The 15,943-nt window shown below is 41.8% G+C and overlaps 1 protein-coding gene across 11 annotated transcripts in view; it reads right to left on the bottom strand.

Annotated features, from left to right (window-relative positions):
* The window catches only part of CNKSR3 (CNKSR family member 3), a 60,623-nt gene extending 45,747 nt beyond the window's left edge, over positions 1–14,876 (bottom strand). For 4 of the 11 annotated variants that reach the window (XM_065057342.1, XM_021294755.2, XM_065057346.1 and 1 more), the window contains exon 1: positions 14,680–14,876. In XM_065057342.1, coding sequence (XP_064913414.1) covers positions 14,680–14,731 — 52 coding nt within the window. In that variant the 5' untranslated portion in view covers positions 14,732–14,876. Of the gene's footprint in view, positions 1–7,039; positions 7,115–13,701; positions 14,297–14,679 lie in introns of those variants that run through there. The other 7 variants (XM_065057344.1, XM_065057345.1, XM_065057343.1 and 4 more) reach the window with 6 other exon arrangements.
* Between the last annotated feature and the right edge of the window lie 1,067 nt (positions 14,877–15,943).

Genomic DNA, 15,943 nt, shown 5'->3' with positions numbered 1-15,943 from the left:
ATACTTGAAGAATGGCATAGAAAGAAAAACTAAATTATATTTAATGAGCACTGTAAAATTCTCAAAGCTTTGCTCGTCCTTGAAATACAGATTTGGAAGAAGCCTGGCCACTTTACTCTAACAAATACTTATCTTGTCATCAACATAATTTTCCAGAGCAAAACTGAAATATGATCTGCTCTCCTCCTGATTTCTCAAAGGAGTTATAATTACCTCAGTCACAGAATAGACTTACTAGAGTCATTAATTCAAAACATGTAAAATGTTACAAAATCCCTTTAAAAATTATTTTTTCTTGCCCACCCTCTTCCTTTTCCCCATATTTAAAAGTTGCCTGATTTTTGTAAAAGTGCCATCTGATGGGTATCCGTGTATAAAACTCAAGGGCATAGAAACTTAGAAGAAGCAGTTTGTCCACTAATAAAAAGATATCACACTTGACCCAGAAATATCATAAGTTTTGTTCCAACACAGTTGGTTGTTTTGACCATTTTAAAGCTGCCCAAGCAGCCTCTCTCCTGGATCCATACTTTATCTCAAGTATCACAGAGTCTTATTTCCAGGCTACCTGAATTTCCATAGCTTGGACTGTTGATCTGTGACACGGTTAGTACTGTGTAGCAATCTCTTTGCAATTTTCAGACTTCCAAATTATAAGAAATTGCTCACTGTGCCAAAGGACGTATTTGGAAACGTCAACTCAGAAGTAATACTTCTGTATGCTGCTGTGTAAGGGGAGAGAGAACATGCAACCAGCTGGATCCTTCTCAACCCCCAGGAGTATTCCTATTTGTTAACTATGCCATGATGGATTTTTAAGATGGTGGTTTATGGAAGCCTGTTTGATCACTGTTCATCTTTGTTCTTCACTTATAGTCACTGTAGTGACCTTATTTATACCTAAGTTAATCATTAGGTCTCACAGGGGGTGAGGAACAGTGGGGAGAAGGTAAGTGGTAGGGAGATGGAGGGAGAGGGAGGCAATTCTTTTTTAAATTAAAGGCATTAGTGATTTTTATAAGTTCTCAAAATGGTAGGAAAGAAACAGCATCTCACACAGATGCTCTCTTTATGTAGACTTGGCTTTGCAACCCCAAACCAAGATTGCTACTGAGAAGATGGCACCATCCCCATGTGCTCTCCTACCAAAACTTCCAGAAAACCCACCAACTCCAACTGTATCCTCTTCAAAAGTAATGGAGATCCATAAGCAGCAAGGTGCAAAGTACCAACTTACTTCCAAAATGTGACCACAGAGGCTACCAGGCACTCCTCTCTTCTGCTTGCCATTCGCTGGAAAAGAATGAGGGCTCTCCACCCAAGGACTAAGGCAATTCATCAGAACATTTTCTGCTACTGGCCACTTCTATAAGCATCTTCTTTAATGAGGAAAGAAGTCCAAAATCCTCTGAAAACTGTTATAAAACAGTCAGGAGACAGCAAGGCAGCTCCTATCCATGTAAGAGCAACATGACAAAGTACCACTTGGGCAAGAAGACCACGTAACAGGAAAATAATGGGAATGAAGGGAAATACCAGTCACAAGAGAAAAGAAAAGGAGAAAATACTACTGAATACTTACATTTGAGGAATTCACCCAGAGACCATTTAACTCATGTTTAAACCATCACCCTTCTTTAACTACAATAAGTACAAAAAATTTAACATTATTTTCCTATCCTAGTGTTTATTTCAAGTTGACAGAACTAGCAATATCCCAAAAACAAGCAATCCACATAAGAGCATTATGAGCATATAATAAACAGGGTAACACAGAAGTCCCCAAGTTACTCTCTCTAAACATCCCATCCCTCTCACGTGAAATAACACAGACATATATTTTACCCTCTTCATTTTTGATTTTAACAGATATAAAACTGTCAACAATCTATTGGTCTGCAGGCACTAAACTTCAACTTCTGTTTCCCCGCTCATGTGCACACACTAATCCTGCTGAAAGACGCTGCAATGAGGGCAATACAAAACAAAAATATGCAGTTATTTGCAAGACCAGAGCTGAAAGCAGCAGCTCACACCCTCTTCCTAGAGGGGGAACTGGCTGGACTTGGGGAGCTCTGGGACAGGCCAGACCCCCACCAGCCACACAGCCACATCTTCATGCTGAAACCTCCAGCAAGGGAAGCCTTTGGAGACTACTACACAGCAAAACTCACAGCAAGGCAATAACCCAACTTGAAAAAAAGCCCAATTCATTCCAGTCAGTCAGAGACAAAAATCAAAACTTCTGCCTACTTTATCCCGAGCTGGACTTCACCAGTCCCTGCATCCCATCACCAAGTCTCTGTTCATCTGGTTTACTGTTGCTAGCAACTTCTTCACAACAGTGTGGATAAATACTCTTCCAAAGGAATAAAATAGAAGTAAGCATAAGCACAGAATTCAGTCACATGCAATATTCATATTAATCACAGTAATTGCACACTGACTACAGGCAATACAAAAGCACTGTCCCCTTTAAAGCGTACTTCTTAAGGTGGCTGCCTTCCTCAACTTTAATAGGTTAGGCCTCTTCTGCTGGAAACACCTTTCCACCAAGAATAATTTTTATACTCCTTAGCAAGCACAAAAAAAGGGCCTTTACTGACCCTAAAAACAGATAGTATCCTTCCATAGGTTAAACCCCAAATAATTTCATTTGCTAAAAGCAGTAACAGTACACTGTACATGTTTGTATTTCTAACACAAAGCCTGTATGTGTGCAACAACCCCCCGCCCTAGGGCCTTCATCCCAAACATACAATTAAGAGTGTGCCATTTAAAAGTTTCAAGGCTTCTGTGGTTGAAGGAGCAGTTCATTAGTCACAAGAGCTCTTTTTCTTGAACTCTGGCAATTAACACTATGATGCCTGTTCCCACAGTGGAAGCAAGAGGCAACATTGCAAAACTGCCTGCTTCTTGGTTCCCAGGAAGAAATGGGGTGATCCCTTTAATTTGGTTTGGCTGTCTTCTCACACCACCATGTGGAACTGTTTCGGCTGATTGCAGCAAGGTCCATTACTCACATCTGCCTCTCCTTTGTGTGCGCACCCTTGCGAACACTATGATTACTGTTACACCCATGTCAGGGAGCAGTTTGCTGCAAGGCAACAGCTGATGTAGCTGCCAGATAGGCAGCCTTTTAGATGACAACCTCCTACACTGTTACGAAACATTTATGACTAGCACCTTACAATCTCACAGTCACCAGGGAGGCATTAGTACAGGCACATGAGAATCTCCAGCCATCAGCATCTGCTGATCATATTCCTATGTCATAGCAAGCTGAATGACATTAACAGACAATTGCTGACAGTGCATACTTCTTTCCATCATGAACAGATCCCCAAGAGTCACTACTGGATTCTCCTAGGAGACACTGTCATTACTTGGATGCATACATTACTTCATGTTAAAAATCCCCACATCATTTACATCAGGAATTCTAGCTTCTTACAAGTTATTGTTTGCATTCTTTTATATAGCACATCCGAGTCCTTTCCATGAGCCAGTACACAAAGAGCCTCAAGACCAAAGAACAAAAATCCCAAACCCTGTCCAAAGGGAGCTTGAAACAGAGAAAGGAACATAAGACAAGGAATAACACTCCATACCATTAGACAGGTGACCATTTCACTATGCTAGCCGTCACCCTTCACCTGCAAAGGTCTGGGAAGGTTAATGACATCACAGCTGACAGCTTTGAGGAGAACTTCACAGCAATGTAAAAAGGATCAGAAAGCTTAAAGGTCTTCAGGTAAAGTAGCTATTGGGCTCCCAACAACAGATGAGGGAAGATGAGCAGAGCAATGCTAGAAGGCCTGGCCACAAAAATCTGAGAGTAAAAGTAGCCAGCATACATTTGAAGCAACAGATGCAGTAGAGAGAGGGGAAGAAAAGACTGATAGAGTTAGCACATCTAACCAGACCAGAGATGGGAGGGAGGAAAAGAAAAAAAGGAACACACAACACACCACACACACCAACTTTCCAGCAGTAAAATACACTGATAATGTTGTCCCAGTGACAGGAGAGACCTGCCTTGAGGCACACAATACAATAGGCATTTTAAAGCATTTCACTGAAGCATCTCAGCTTCCTTTCAACAGACTGTCAAAAACCAAGGTTTATCAACTGAGCAGTCAATCACCCAGTCTCTTAGTTTCTTTCATTTTTTATAATTGCTTTAAACATCTAAAGCAATTGCTTCAAACAATTAGCTGCCTGACACATTTTCCATCAGTCTTACAGCCCTAGCTAGGTGTGCAGTGACAATGCTACTTCCTAAAATAGCAGAGACCTCAGAGTTCAAGTGCAACACCTCAACTGTAAGAAAGCCAAAGGCCTCTTTGCCAGTGGTAGCAAAGCTGCCTGAGGGCTCTGTCTGAATCATACACATGTCCAAAACATCACCAACACGACCAGGAGCCCTACTTCCTTTCTAGATGCAAAGTGGAGTGGAAGAAGGCAGGAAAATGCCCTGTATGTATTTCAGCCACTTCATCTAAGATTTCTGTAACTATGAAGAGGCAAGAGTGTGAGCAAATATTCCACCCTCTTAGTAGGCTGGTGAAAAGATATTGCTGACCCTCTGCTGAAGCTCCAAGTGAGTCTTCCTGATACTTTTAAGGCACAGCAAAACATCATCAGATATTTGTAGGGAAGTCACTCAATTCAATTGATGGCTACTTGCTTCTTTCTCACAGCATTTCAGCTAAAATGAGGTTTGGGGTCTTAGGGTTGTTTTTTGTTTTGTTTCATTTTTGGAAGATCTGTTACAGAATACAACTGTATTGGTGCAGCTTCCAGGGAGTGCGTAACTCCTAGGTGCCAGAAGCAGCTCTAGGGAGGGCCCTTGCACATATGGCTAACAAAGCTGCTGCTAGGCAGATGGTGAAATGAAATTTCACCAGGTGAAATGAAAATAGTCTATATCTTAATAGAAGACTACTTTTCAAAAGCTAACAGATTTCTGAGAATACCAAATGACAAGAAGGAATATTAAAGAGCAAAACGTATTTCGGTAAAGCCACAAGATATAATTAACTAAGTTTCCATTTCAACACCCTCTTAAGCCTTGGAATATTAAAGATGATACTGGACAATAATGCATTTTACTCAGTTATACAGGTGTTAGAAATTACACAGTCCATTCAGTACTCTGCAGCAACCAAGCCATGCTAATTTGAGCAAAACCTGTAAGCATACATACCAGTTGACAATCTGGGAAACTAGGATGTCTGTGAATGACAGCTCAAGAAAAGTCTCCAGGCATGCCTAGCACAGGATTGACTCTACCGGAAGCTGGAATTCCTCACCAGATATACTGCCCTGAGAAGCCAGTACTAACCTTACCACACTAAAAGCTGACATACAATGTTGCTAGTGGTACCATGGCCACATCCCAGTGTCCAACTGTCAATTTGCCTTGTTTCAAGAGACAGTATCATACACCTAAATGCTCACTGGCATGGAACCTAAGCACTGTGATGTGGTTTAAGAAGACAAAATATTGAACATCTTCCCAAATTTTAAAGGCTAGCTACTTGAAAGGTTTGGTTCCAGCAATATCATTGGAAAACATCATTTTCCTACTGGTTTCCCATCATGACTAACACCATTAGATTGGAAGGGTTTCTGCTGTAAAAAGAATCCCAAGTAGTCCCAGAAGGCCGCTCTAAGTGTTTCTAATTATACCACAAATACCCAAAAAGTATCAGCTACCCTTGATTCAGTTACAATTGTTAGATGCTGCTTTTTCATGCAATAATATGAGGTGCTGCCCATCTTTCTGCATAGCTTTAAAAGGTAGTCCACTGACTCAAGATGCTGCACCGGAACTAGACAAAAAGGACAGAAGAGGTAATTTATCACACTTGCATCTGTTATTACTCTCCCAAGCCATATTTTAAGAACTCTGTGTTAAAACATACCATTTTTTTCATCAGATGCTAAAGAGCACAAAACAATTACAGCTCTCCCACAGACATACCACAGATTACATTCAACAACTCTTTCGTGCACCAGATGCCTATTGACTAGTACTATCCTAACAACCCTAAATGCAGCCATGCTCTATTTTCTTAAGCAAGCACGTACCCTTATTTGTTGTTACTCCTTCCCACACCCCAGCAGCTCTCAGGTAACCAAAAGAGAAAGGAAGATCCAGTTAACTACAACATTAAACCAGGGCCTGCAACTTTTCTTCCTCTGCTGCAGACACCATGGGATTAACCCATTTGGAGACAGACATGCTTGAACTCCCAGGATACTCAATGGAGCCCAGAGCATGATTCAATTTGCCATGTAACAGACACTAACACCAAGATCTGTTGAGCCACTCTCTAGGCTCCAGTGACTATAACAGGAGTATGGACATCTAAATTAATCATGTCTTAATCCTGATTTGAATGCCACCCACCGTATGACCAGAGGCGGATCACTTTCACTGTATGCTTCACGATGCAGAGCCATAAATGGGACACCTGAAGTAGCCCAAACAGACATTTCAGGAGTTCATAAGCAACATAAATGCATTATGGAATTAAAACAGCCAAGACAATCATGCTAATGCTGCCTCTACTACATACATTACTTCCTTCCGGTTAATTGGACCTGTACTGTTTAAGGTAAGCACACCCCAAATTCCTCACAAAGTTAACTCTATCTTTAAAATTAAAATAACAGTAAATTCCGACTGAGAGGTGTGCTGAAAGAATAAAGGCCGCAAAGCACCAGAGACACTGCGATAATGACACACTAAGGTTAAATCAAGATAAGAATTGCATAAGGGACCAAAAGAACACTTCTTCCCCAGAGACTTTGTTTCTCAAGGCTCTACTCTAGTCTTTTTCTCTTGATCCTTTTAAAATTGGAATAGAAGTACCACAACTAGCCAGAATCCTACCAGCTAGCATCAGTCTGGTAGGTATATGGTAATAAAGCAGTAAACAGTAAAATATTTAAGAAGCATGCAACTATCATAAGAGCAAGCATAAAAACAGATCCCCCTCTATTGAGAGCCTCCACTGCCAGTGAGTACCTGCTATGGAAGCACAGCATCCATCTCAGTCCATTTTAATGCTCCAGCTTCAGCACTGCTGCATCAAACCCACACCTACCCTGCCAAATAAGCAGTGAATCCCATTCTCAGTCAAGTGCCAATATTACATAATCCTCTAAGATTACTGTTAAATCCTAATCATAACTGAGGGCAAACCATGTTTTGTGTCATTTTTTTAATTTAAATTCAGTGGTGCTTAACACATGTTGTCATGAGATAAAACCAATATCATCAAGAAATAAAAATGTTACTGGCAGTTTGATTCCCAGGTTCTTGTTTCAATCACACATGGATTTATTTATCTGGTGTTATTGTCTGAAATAGTGTTAAGTATGTATAGTTAGAGGAAAAAAAAAATGAAGGATTGTGTTTAAATACAAGGAAATAACTACAATGCTTTTATGTTTATACAAGGATTATATTTCTCGAGAGGTATATTATTACATACTCTGGCAAGTACAGCTCAAGTTCAAGTCCTACATGGAATACTCAAAGTTTTCAAGAAAAAACACAAGTACATAGAATTTATAGCACATTTATCTTTTGTCTTCTCTCTCTTCCAAAGTTTCCATTACAGCCTGTGTTAGGAATGCCAACAATTACCAAGTTTTATATTTTGCCATAACCCTTTCAAAATTCTGTTTGGTGAAGCTAATAGAATACAAACAGAAAGAATTCTTTACCTTGTGAAAGAAGTGAAGGAATGAACACATCTCATGACTAGAACTATTCAGGGATGAAAAAAAAAAAAGAAAAGAAAAACACAAACCACAATGCCACACACACAAACACACTCATGTCAAAGGTCAGAGTAGGTATCTATATTTCAGCTTTGCTCTACAATATTCTCCAGGCACAGCTCCATCCCATGGTCCCTTCACATGTTTTTCAGTCCACATTCTTCAGGCATGTCTGAACTTGTTCTTCTGCCTCCTGCATCAGTGGGATGGCAGCCAACTTGAAATTAAATTTTCAAGGCACTGAAATTATGATACTGCTGTCCCAATGAAACGGACTGGTAGATTTTCGTTCTTATATTTGCATCTCCACCTGTCACCAAGGAGTTGCCTTTTGGCCATCACAGCAAGGACACAGCTCTTTTACAATGGTTTTCAGGAGGTGCAAAAAGCACTGCCAAGACCTGCAGCTCAGAGCAAAGCATCTTTGGAATGGGCAACAGCAGTGACATAAGAACAGAAGGCAGAAATCATCTCTTATTAGATAAGGGGCTTTTTGTTTTGTTTTTGTTTAGTTGGGTGGTTTTGGTTTTGCTTTTTTACAAGCTACAAAAGCTAAAAAGCCCAACAGAAGTCTGTAACCAGTCTGCCTCACTGGCCCATTACACTCATATCCAAAGGAGGCAATACCTTGAGCCCTTCTGCTCTGGCTCAGAAAGTATCTGTACCAGACAAGATATATTTTATTTAATGATGAAATGGGCATATTGCAGAGCTTTTCATAAAAGATTTACCCAGCAAACTTCACCACAGTAGCACAAGACTCTGTGAGACAAGGAAAGATATTAATGATAAGAAGATGGCAACCTAAGCAACATTCATCTTACACACATAAGACAGAGACACCAGGATCATTAACCTAGAAGCTGTACCAACACCTGCTTTAGCAGAAGCCTTAGCCCTTGATGAACACCAATTAAGTTTTAAATGGAGTTCTTTCTTTGATCAAGGAGCAAGATAAGATCACATTTATGCCACAGAGCTTTGACTGCAACAGCACACCTGTAGGTAAGCTTTGCTTACCTACACGTAACTACTAGTATAAGAATCAGTCCAAAAAACTAAAGAGATTTTGTCATTACAGCAACAAAGAACTGTCTTCATGTGAGAGGGTGCCAGGGAAGTACGTATTAAAAAAACCAAATGAACTCAGCTCTGAGGCAATATTGTAATTCAGCCAGATACTGAATGCATGTCTGTAGACCAAAGTTACAGAGATCAGTGATTTGATCTCACCAAATCAATCACAGGTGCTTGGTTTTCTCCAGCACATGATGTTTGTTGAAAATTAGCTACATTTCATAATATCATAAATATCTATTTCAATAGGTAACAAATGTGTAAAGCCAGTGAAACAGATCAGACTGATTCATTGTCCCTCCTGCAGATTCTCTAAGCTGTGAAGCATTATTGCTTGTACTCTGAAAATTCATTGTCAGTTTCACTACATTCCTCAAAGGTTACGATCAACTTTCCACTAATGACTGTTGTGATTTTAGCATTTATGATGTTTCTTTTCCAGATATTATGCTGACAGCATTCAACTTTTAGACTTCCTGATGTTTGGTTAAAATACTTTAAACAGCAACTTAACTGCAAATAAACAGAGCTGACTACGAACATTAAAAGATGATGGGGAGGGGAATCACAGAACCCACAAGCAGCTCAGAAAATGCAACACAGCAGAAAAAAAAACATGAAAACGTGATCTAAGCACATGAACACAGAGAAATCTTGGGGTTTTCTTTATACATATGCACTGATCTTAGCAACAATGAACTAATGAATTTAAGACAGAAGTAGTACAAACTACTGCAGCTTTTTACTTTGTTTCAAACCACAAATAAATATAAACAGATGTATTTTAATAAATTCACCTTCTGCTAGTCAAACACTACGGGCCAACTATATTCTGAATTTCAGCTGAGATCTGCAAAGAGTGGTTATTCAATGTAATTTTCTGATCTGTATAACAAATAAACAGTCTATAATTGTTTACTTAAAAAATAATTGTAAACAGAGGAAAGAGATCTTCTGCAGCCCCACTTATGGTCAGCTCTCTACTCTTCTTAACTGAAAACAAAATACTCTGTCAAAAAAAGAAAAAAAAAGACTAACTAAAAAAAAACCCACCACACACACTCCAGTGCTGTGCGTTACCCATCATTGTTTCTAAAATCCAGTTGTGGTTTGCAGCTCCCAGCATGCACAGTTAAGATGACTAACCTTGCTGAAATCTCCCTGGGTAAGCAAGATAGCCCTAAAAAAATAACACCAGGCCCTCATGATTATTTGCTAACTATTTATAAATTACCAACTTTCTCCCACTTCTCCCAGACATACCTATAAATAAATATAGTTGCCCAAAAGCTTGACCAGGAATGGAAATCAGAGTTTTTCTTGATATAACAGGAATAAGTGATATCCATGAAATACTGAGGAAGGGAATAACTGAACCTGGAGTGTCATAAAGAGACCAAAGCCAACGCGTGATCTCCAGCTGGTTGAGCCTACAGCTACAGTGACAAAGGCCAAATTGTAATGGAGCCTCACAACAACAGAGGCTTCTAACCACAAGCATGTCAAACTGTCTTTACGGTGTAAAATTTGGCTGGAAGTCACAACTCACATAAGTATGTGAGGCCTGGGGGCAGGGGGAAGAGACAGATCAGGCTACAGTGCACAAAGAGGAGGCACAGCAATGTCCTCTAATAACACAATGACATTTCTCACACAGGAGGCTCTATCCAATACGCAGATTTCCTCCCCCTCGCATCTTTTGAGGAATGACCTTAGCTGCAGGGTTTGCAGTAGCCAGGGGCTTCTGAGACCGGAGAAAGTTTCTCTACACCATCAGATCACTCTTCCTTCAAATTGTTGCCACGTCAGTAAAATTAAGTCACTTCTATGTTGGATATTTCTCCATGTGCATAGCCCTATGGAACTAAACAAGTTCTTGCTGATTTCTGCACCCAGGATAGCCCAGGAAACCTCAAGCCTGCAATCAAATGCCAGCAGTGTACTACAGGTGTGATACAACTTCCATGGCCATGCACCTGTCCCACAATAACCCAAATAACTCCAGGAATCCCTCTTGAGGAACTCTGGGAGAGTTCAGTCTCACAGGCACACAATGGAGTGCTGCAAGATACAGGTACATACTTTGTGAGATACAGACACATACTTTAAGCCCATAAGCATCTTAGCCTGCACAGGAGCAAGACCACAGGTAAACCACAACACCATCCAGATGTTACTTTATAGGCTAAAAAAGATAATTAAAAAAAAAAATCTTCTCAGTATAGCCAGGAAAACATTGCAGGCTATATCAAAGAGCATGTACTCCACATCAACCCAGCCACAAGTCAAATCAACACAGCATCCTAGCCAAAGAAGTACCTTCTCATGGTTTAACATGGCCCCTAAATGCTACTTGAATTTGTGTCATACTGTAAAAGAATCCTAAAACTACACCATCGCTTCGTCCAGACAGAAATTGAGGAGGTGCTTATAAAAATTTCAGCTACAGTTTTCAAATACTGATACTGTAGCTAAAAAAGTAATCACATCCTTGGTCAAAGCTTGAGAAATGCTTCACCTAAGCTCAGAGAATTGCTAGCAAGTAAAAGCACAACTCTTCCTCAGCAGATTCAGTTTAACTAGACAAACTCTCACTAGCTACATAGCCTACTACTGTCAGTACAGCACACTGCCAGAAAAAACAGCCCAGTTCACAGAAAATAGCAGCATTCTAGTCTGAATTAGCAGGAGAAGACAAGCAACTGTGTTTTGTATCAGCTGTTCTCAGCAACAATGAACAGAGTACTTTTTATTTAAAGCCTGACTAAAAAAAAAAAAAAAAATCTAAAAATGTTCATGTTTGACTTACTGATTCTTGGCAGGTTACCTTTTAAATACTAGATAAATCTTATTTACATATTTACCTAGGATTGAATAGCTCAAAAATCACAGAATAAAACTACTCAGGGTAAGAGTTACCTTGTTAAAGAAAAACTTATTCAAAATCCATTAAAAAAAACCAAAACAAAACAAATGCTTAACTGTCCCAGCAGTGATCCTACAGCTTGTTTTTGAACTTTGTTTTTGGAGGTTTGTTTCACAGAATGGAGGGAAAATTTCATGCTTCTTTTGGATTGGAAAAGTTATTAAAAATAAATCAATTTATAGGTGTTTAATTGTAAAAAGATCTCAAAGGAAAAAAAAAAAAACAAAGTTCCTGGAGAAATATTCTTAGTTTTACATTGAATATTAAAAGGGAATAAATCAGGCCACTTATTTCCGTTACTCTCTACATTTTTCCAATACGTTTTTATCATTGTACGATAAACATGCATCATTATCTGCGAAACAATCTCCCCACTGAGAGCTGGCATCTCCCACCAGTTATTTATGTCATTCTTCCACAACACATCTCCATGGCCACACAGCACTAACTCCATGCAGCAGATATCACCAGCTAAATACTTTCTCCCACAGTTTCACCAGTTCAGTGAAGATCATGGCATCACCCTTCCTAGACAGCACATGTAAGAAAACAAATAGTATAAGCTCCCCTCCAATCACTTGCTCTATAAAACTAACCTTGGGAATTCAATATAATATTCATAAGGTAAAACACAGAATATTAGTCTTTGGTCAAATATAAAATCCAGTGGTTATGAACTACACAGTAAATAACCATTTCAGATTAAAAATAAACTATGAAACACTGTGCTAATAAGGCTGTTAGCTAGCTATTAAAGTGTCAGTTTTAACGTGCAGAGATGAAAGTGTAACCATAAAGAAAAATTTTCCACATTTCATTTCTTTATTACAGTCTTGTCAAGTAGGGAGTGACATAAAATGACGCTGCACACCAAAGAGGTCAAAAGCTTACCTAGAAACTGAACAACAAGAAGAGAAACAAAAGTCACCAGCAGCCTTTAATTTATTCCTTTGCATTTCAAAGGACACACGTGTTTGCATTAGTCAGAAGATCCACCTCCCAACTAGAGCCAGCCCTCAAATTAGTCTGCATAACACTAATTGAGGGTCCAGCTAAAGAGTTACCTGTTCAAGGAACCTGCAAGTAAAATAAATTATGCAAGAAAGCAAGCCAAGCATGCTTCAGTATAATAAAGTCTTTTTAAATGATTAGCAGGTTTACTCTTTAATCTGGCAAGGTAACAAACTTTCAGCGCCCAAGAGAAAAAACACAATGAAGGAAAAGCATTGTATAAATATTCCACATGCCAAAGCAAAAGGCTTATTTCATTGGAACAATGCACTCCTGTTTAAACTAATACCAATCAGAAAAGAGAGATCTTTCTGTGGAAGCTATTTATATGTTAACGCGTAACTTCACTGCACGTTTGTTCGGAATCCTCTTCTCACAAAGGCTGCTCGGACCGTCCCTCACTGGCACCAGCCCCTTCGTGCACACGTTCAGGCTCAGGAGGGCTGGGAGTGTCCATCCCGCGCCGTAGGAAAACATAAGCCTCTCTCCAAAACTGCCTCAGTCTTGCGCCGAACTACAGCCAAGTGCTGACCACAGGCACACAAGCCTAATCAGCGTTATGGTCCTGAGACAGGGGAGTAATGGCTGCTGGAAGCAAATGCCAGTTCTAATCCAGGGAAACTTTCACCTCTGAAAGAGTTTCTCATTTCACATCAACTTCAGCAAAGCCTGGGAAAACACTTTATTCAACAAAAGATTATCACAATAAGACGTAGTCCTATAAGAAAACAGAAGTACATTCCGTAAATACTTCATTGAATTCATAGCTATTTCCCTTTTGATTTATTCCTTGTAGAGCGGGAACCGTGACAGTAAATATCTTAACCAGCGTTCAGAAAGCACTCACAGAGTCCAACCTGATTTGACAAAACTGAGGTTCAACCTACCTTCAAAGAAAAACCCAAGAACAGCCAACACCGCGGGGTCCCCCACGGCAGGAACGGGGCACATCGCGGGTGCAGCCCACAACCCAGCGCCCGAAGCGCCCCCACCTTCTCTCCCATCCAAGACCTTTCCAAACGCCTCCGTCACTCACCAGTCCCGCTGAGGCTTTCCCGCAGCTATGTCAACATCGTGAGCAAACCTCGAAGCAGACCAGGAAGTTTTGATAGGCGGGAGAGGGAGAGAAACAAGCGCATACACCAGAGATGAAGGGTGGGAGGAATGGACAGACAGATGGAGGGGCCGCTATAGAGTTCTCCGAGCGGGAGCCCAGCGTTTTAATTCTGCTTAATGGTGATGGGATTAAGAGTTCTTGCTTACTTGAGCTAGCTGATACAATTTTTGCTTAACTCACAAAACTGAAGTTTTTTCCACCAGCGGGCAGCTTTAGCCTGAAAAGCTGGAAGTCAGTTTACGATATCTGCCTGAAGGAGAGCAGTTACGATGTCTACGCAAGCAGACTGACCAGCACGACCACGGAGAAAGGGGACGGAGCCCTGGGGAGACCCCACTGCAAATGCATGTACCCGGAGCCAGCCACCCTCACGCAGCCCGGTGCTCGACTCACCCCTTCCCCCCCTCCCCCCAAAAAAAAAACAAAAACAAAAACAAACAAACAAACAAAAAAAAAACACAACCACAAAAACCTTAAAACTTGCAAGGCGAAGTCTGCACAAGTGCACTACCAGGCAAGGAGACAAGTCAGGAGAGAACGGAAAGCCGCCAGCTCCCAAGCAGCACACCGCGATTGTCCCGGGGCTCGGCAGGGAGAGGCGGGCACGGAGCCGAGGCCAGAGCTGGCAAAGGCGCCCGGCGGCGGCCCCACTCGCCCCGCCGGCCACGCGGCCGCCCCGCCGGGAGCCCGACTCCGAGCCCGACACCGGAAAACTCCCGCGGCACGAAGCGGGCCATCGCCCTCTTACCTTTCGTCCAGTCCACCACTTGCTTCGGGCTCCACCTGGTCACCGGCTCCATGGTGGACTCAATCCCGCCAAGCACCAACCCCGGCGGGAGACACCGCAACCGCGCTCCTGCGGACACACACTCGCCCCCTCTCAAGCTCCCATCCCGGCAGCGCCGCTCCGGGCCACCCCGTCCCGGCCCTGGCTCCTCCCACCGGCCGCGACCGGGACCGCCCCGCTGCCGCTCCGCCCCCAGGTGCGGTACCCCAGGGGGCCGGGCCCTGTGCTGAGGAGAAACTTCCTGGGGTCCCAGCTGCTTTTCCCGGGAAGGGAAGAGGAAGGCGCCTGGGGACAAAGCTTTTAAAATCTTGATACCTTTCAGAGTCTGCCGGTGAATTCCCCAAAACACGAAATAACTTGACACTTCATCTCACGCTTTAGCGTCACTACCGTCTACAAGCCACATCCAGCTTTGATTTTGACTGTAAATCTGTGCAGAAAAGATATTCTGAGGCAGGACAGTAGCTGAGACCATGCAACAAGCCCCTTTAAGTGTGACACATCTGAAAGCCACTGCTCTTGGGACCTTGTGGTGGCACAGATCTCACTTTTCTTTAAAGCAAGGTGCAGTTTTAGGTCTCCTAGGTGTGAAGACCAGCTTGGAAAATTTGAAGAATCCTGACAGATAGCAGGTAATGGAAACAGCAACTATTACTAGAAACAGGAACTGCTGTGAGCCATATCACTGCTACTGTCTTATTAACATTGCTCAATTTGTATTCAGTGTTAAATGCCTTTTTTTTTTTAATGAGCATATTTTGGAGGCTCAGGATCTCCATGGACACAAGAGAGGGAAGGCCCACCGCTGAGGCCGCTGCAACTGGTGATGCCATGCTGAGGAAAGGGAAGGATCAGTGAATGTACAGGAGATTTCCCCTCACCATAGTTTGCAGGGGGTGGCCTGGAATGCAGCATCCTACCCTGGGACTGGTGACCCGCCCGCAGGGTGGAATGGTGGCTGGGATCTTCATCCTGCTTCCATGGCAGCTCTGTGTGAGTCACACAGCCCCATGGCAATTTTAGTAGTGACTGCAGACTGCCTTCAACCTCAACCACACTTGTCCCAATATTGGCATTTGGGTTTTTATTTCTGAATCCTGCACTTTAAAGTGTCCCTGGGTGTGGAGGCTATTTCACCATAATAGATGATTGCTTCTGTTTTGCTGCTCTTGACTTGGGAGCTACATTAAGCCACCAGCTGTACCTCAAGCTCACTTTCCTCAGA

Source organism: Columba livia, chromosome 3 (genome assembly GCF_036013475.1).
Source record: "Columba livia isolate bColLiv1 breed racing homer chromosome 3, bColLiv1.pat.W.v2, whole genome shotgun sequence".
NCBI lineage: Eukaryota > Metazoa > Chordata > Aves > Columbiformes > Columbidae > Columba > Columba livia.
The sequence above is the reverse complement of the archived record's forward strand: the minus strand, read 5'-3'. Positions and strand labels throughout refer to the sequence as shown.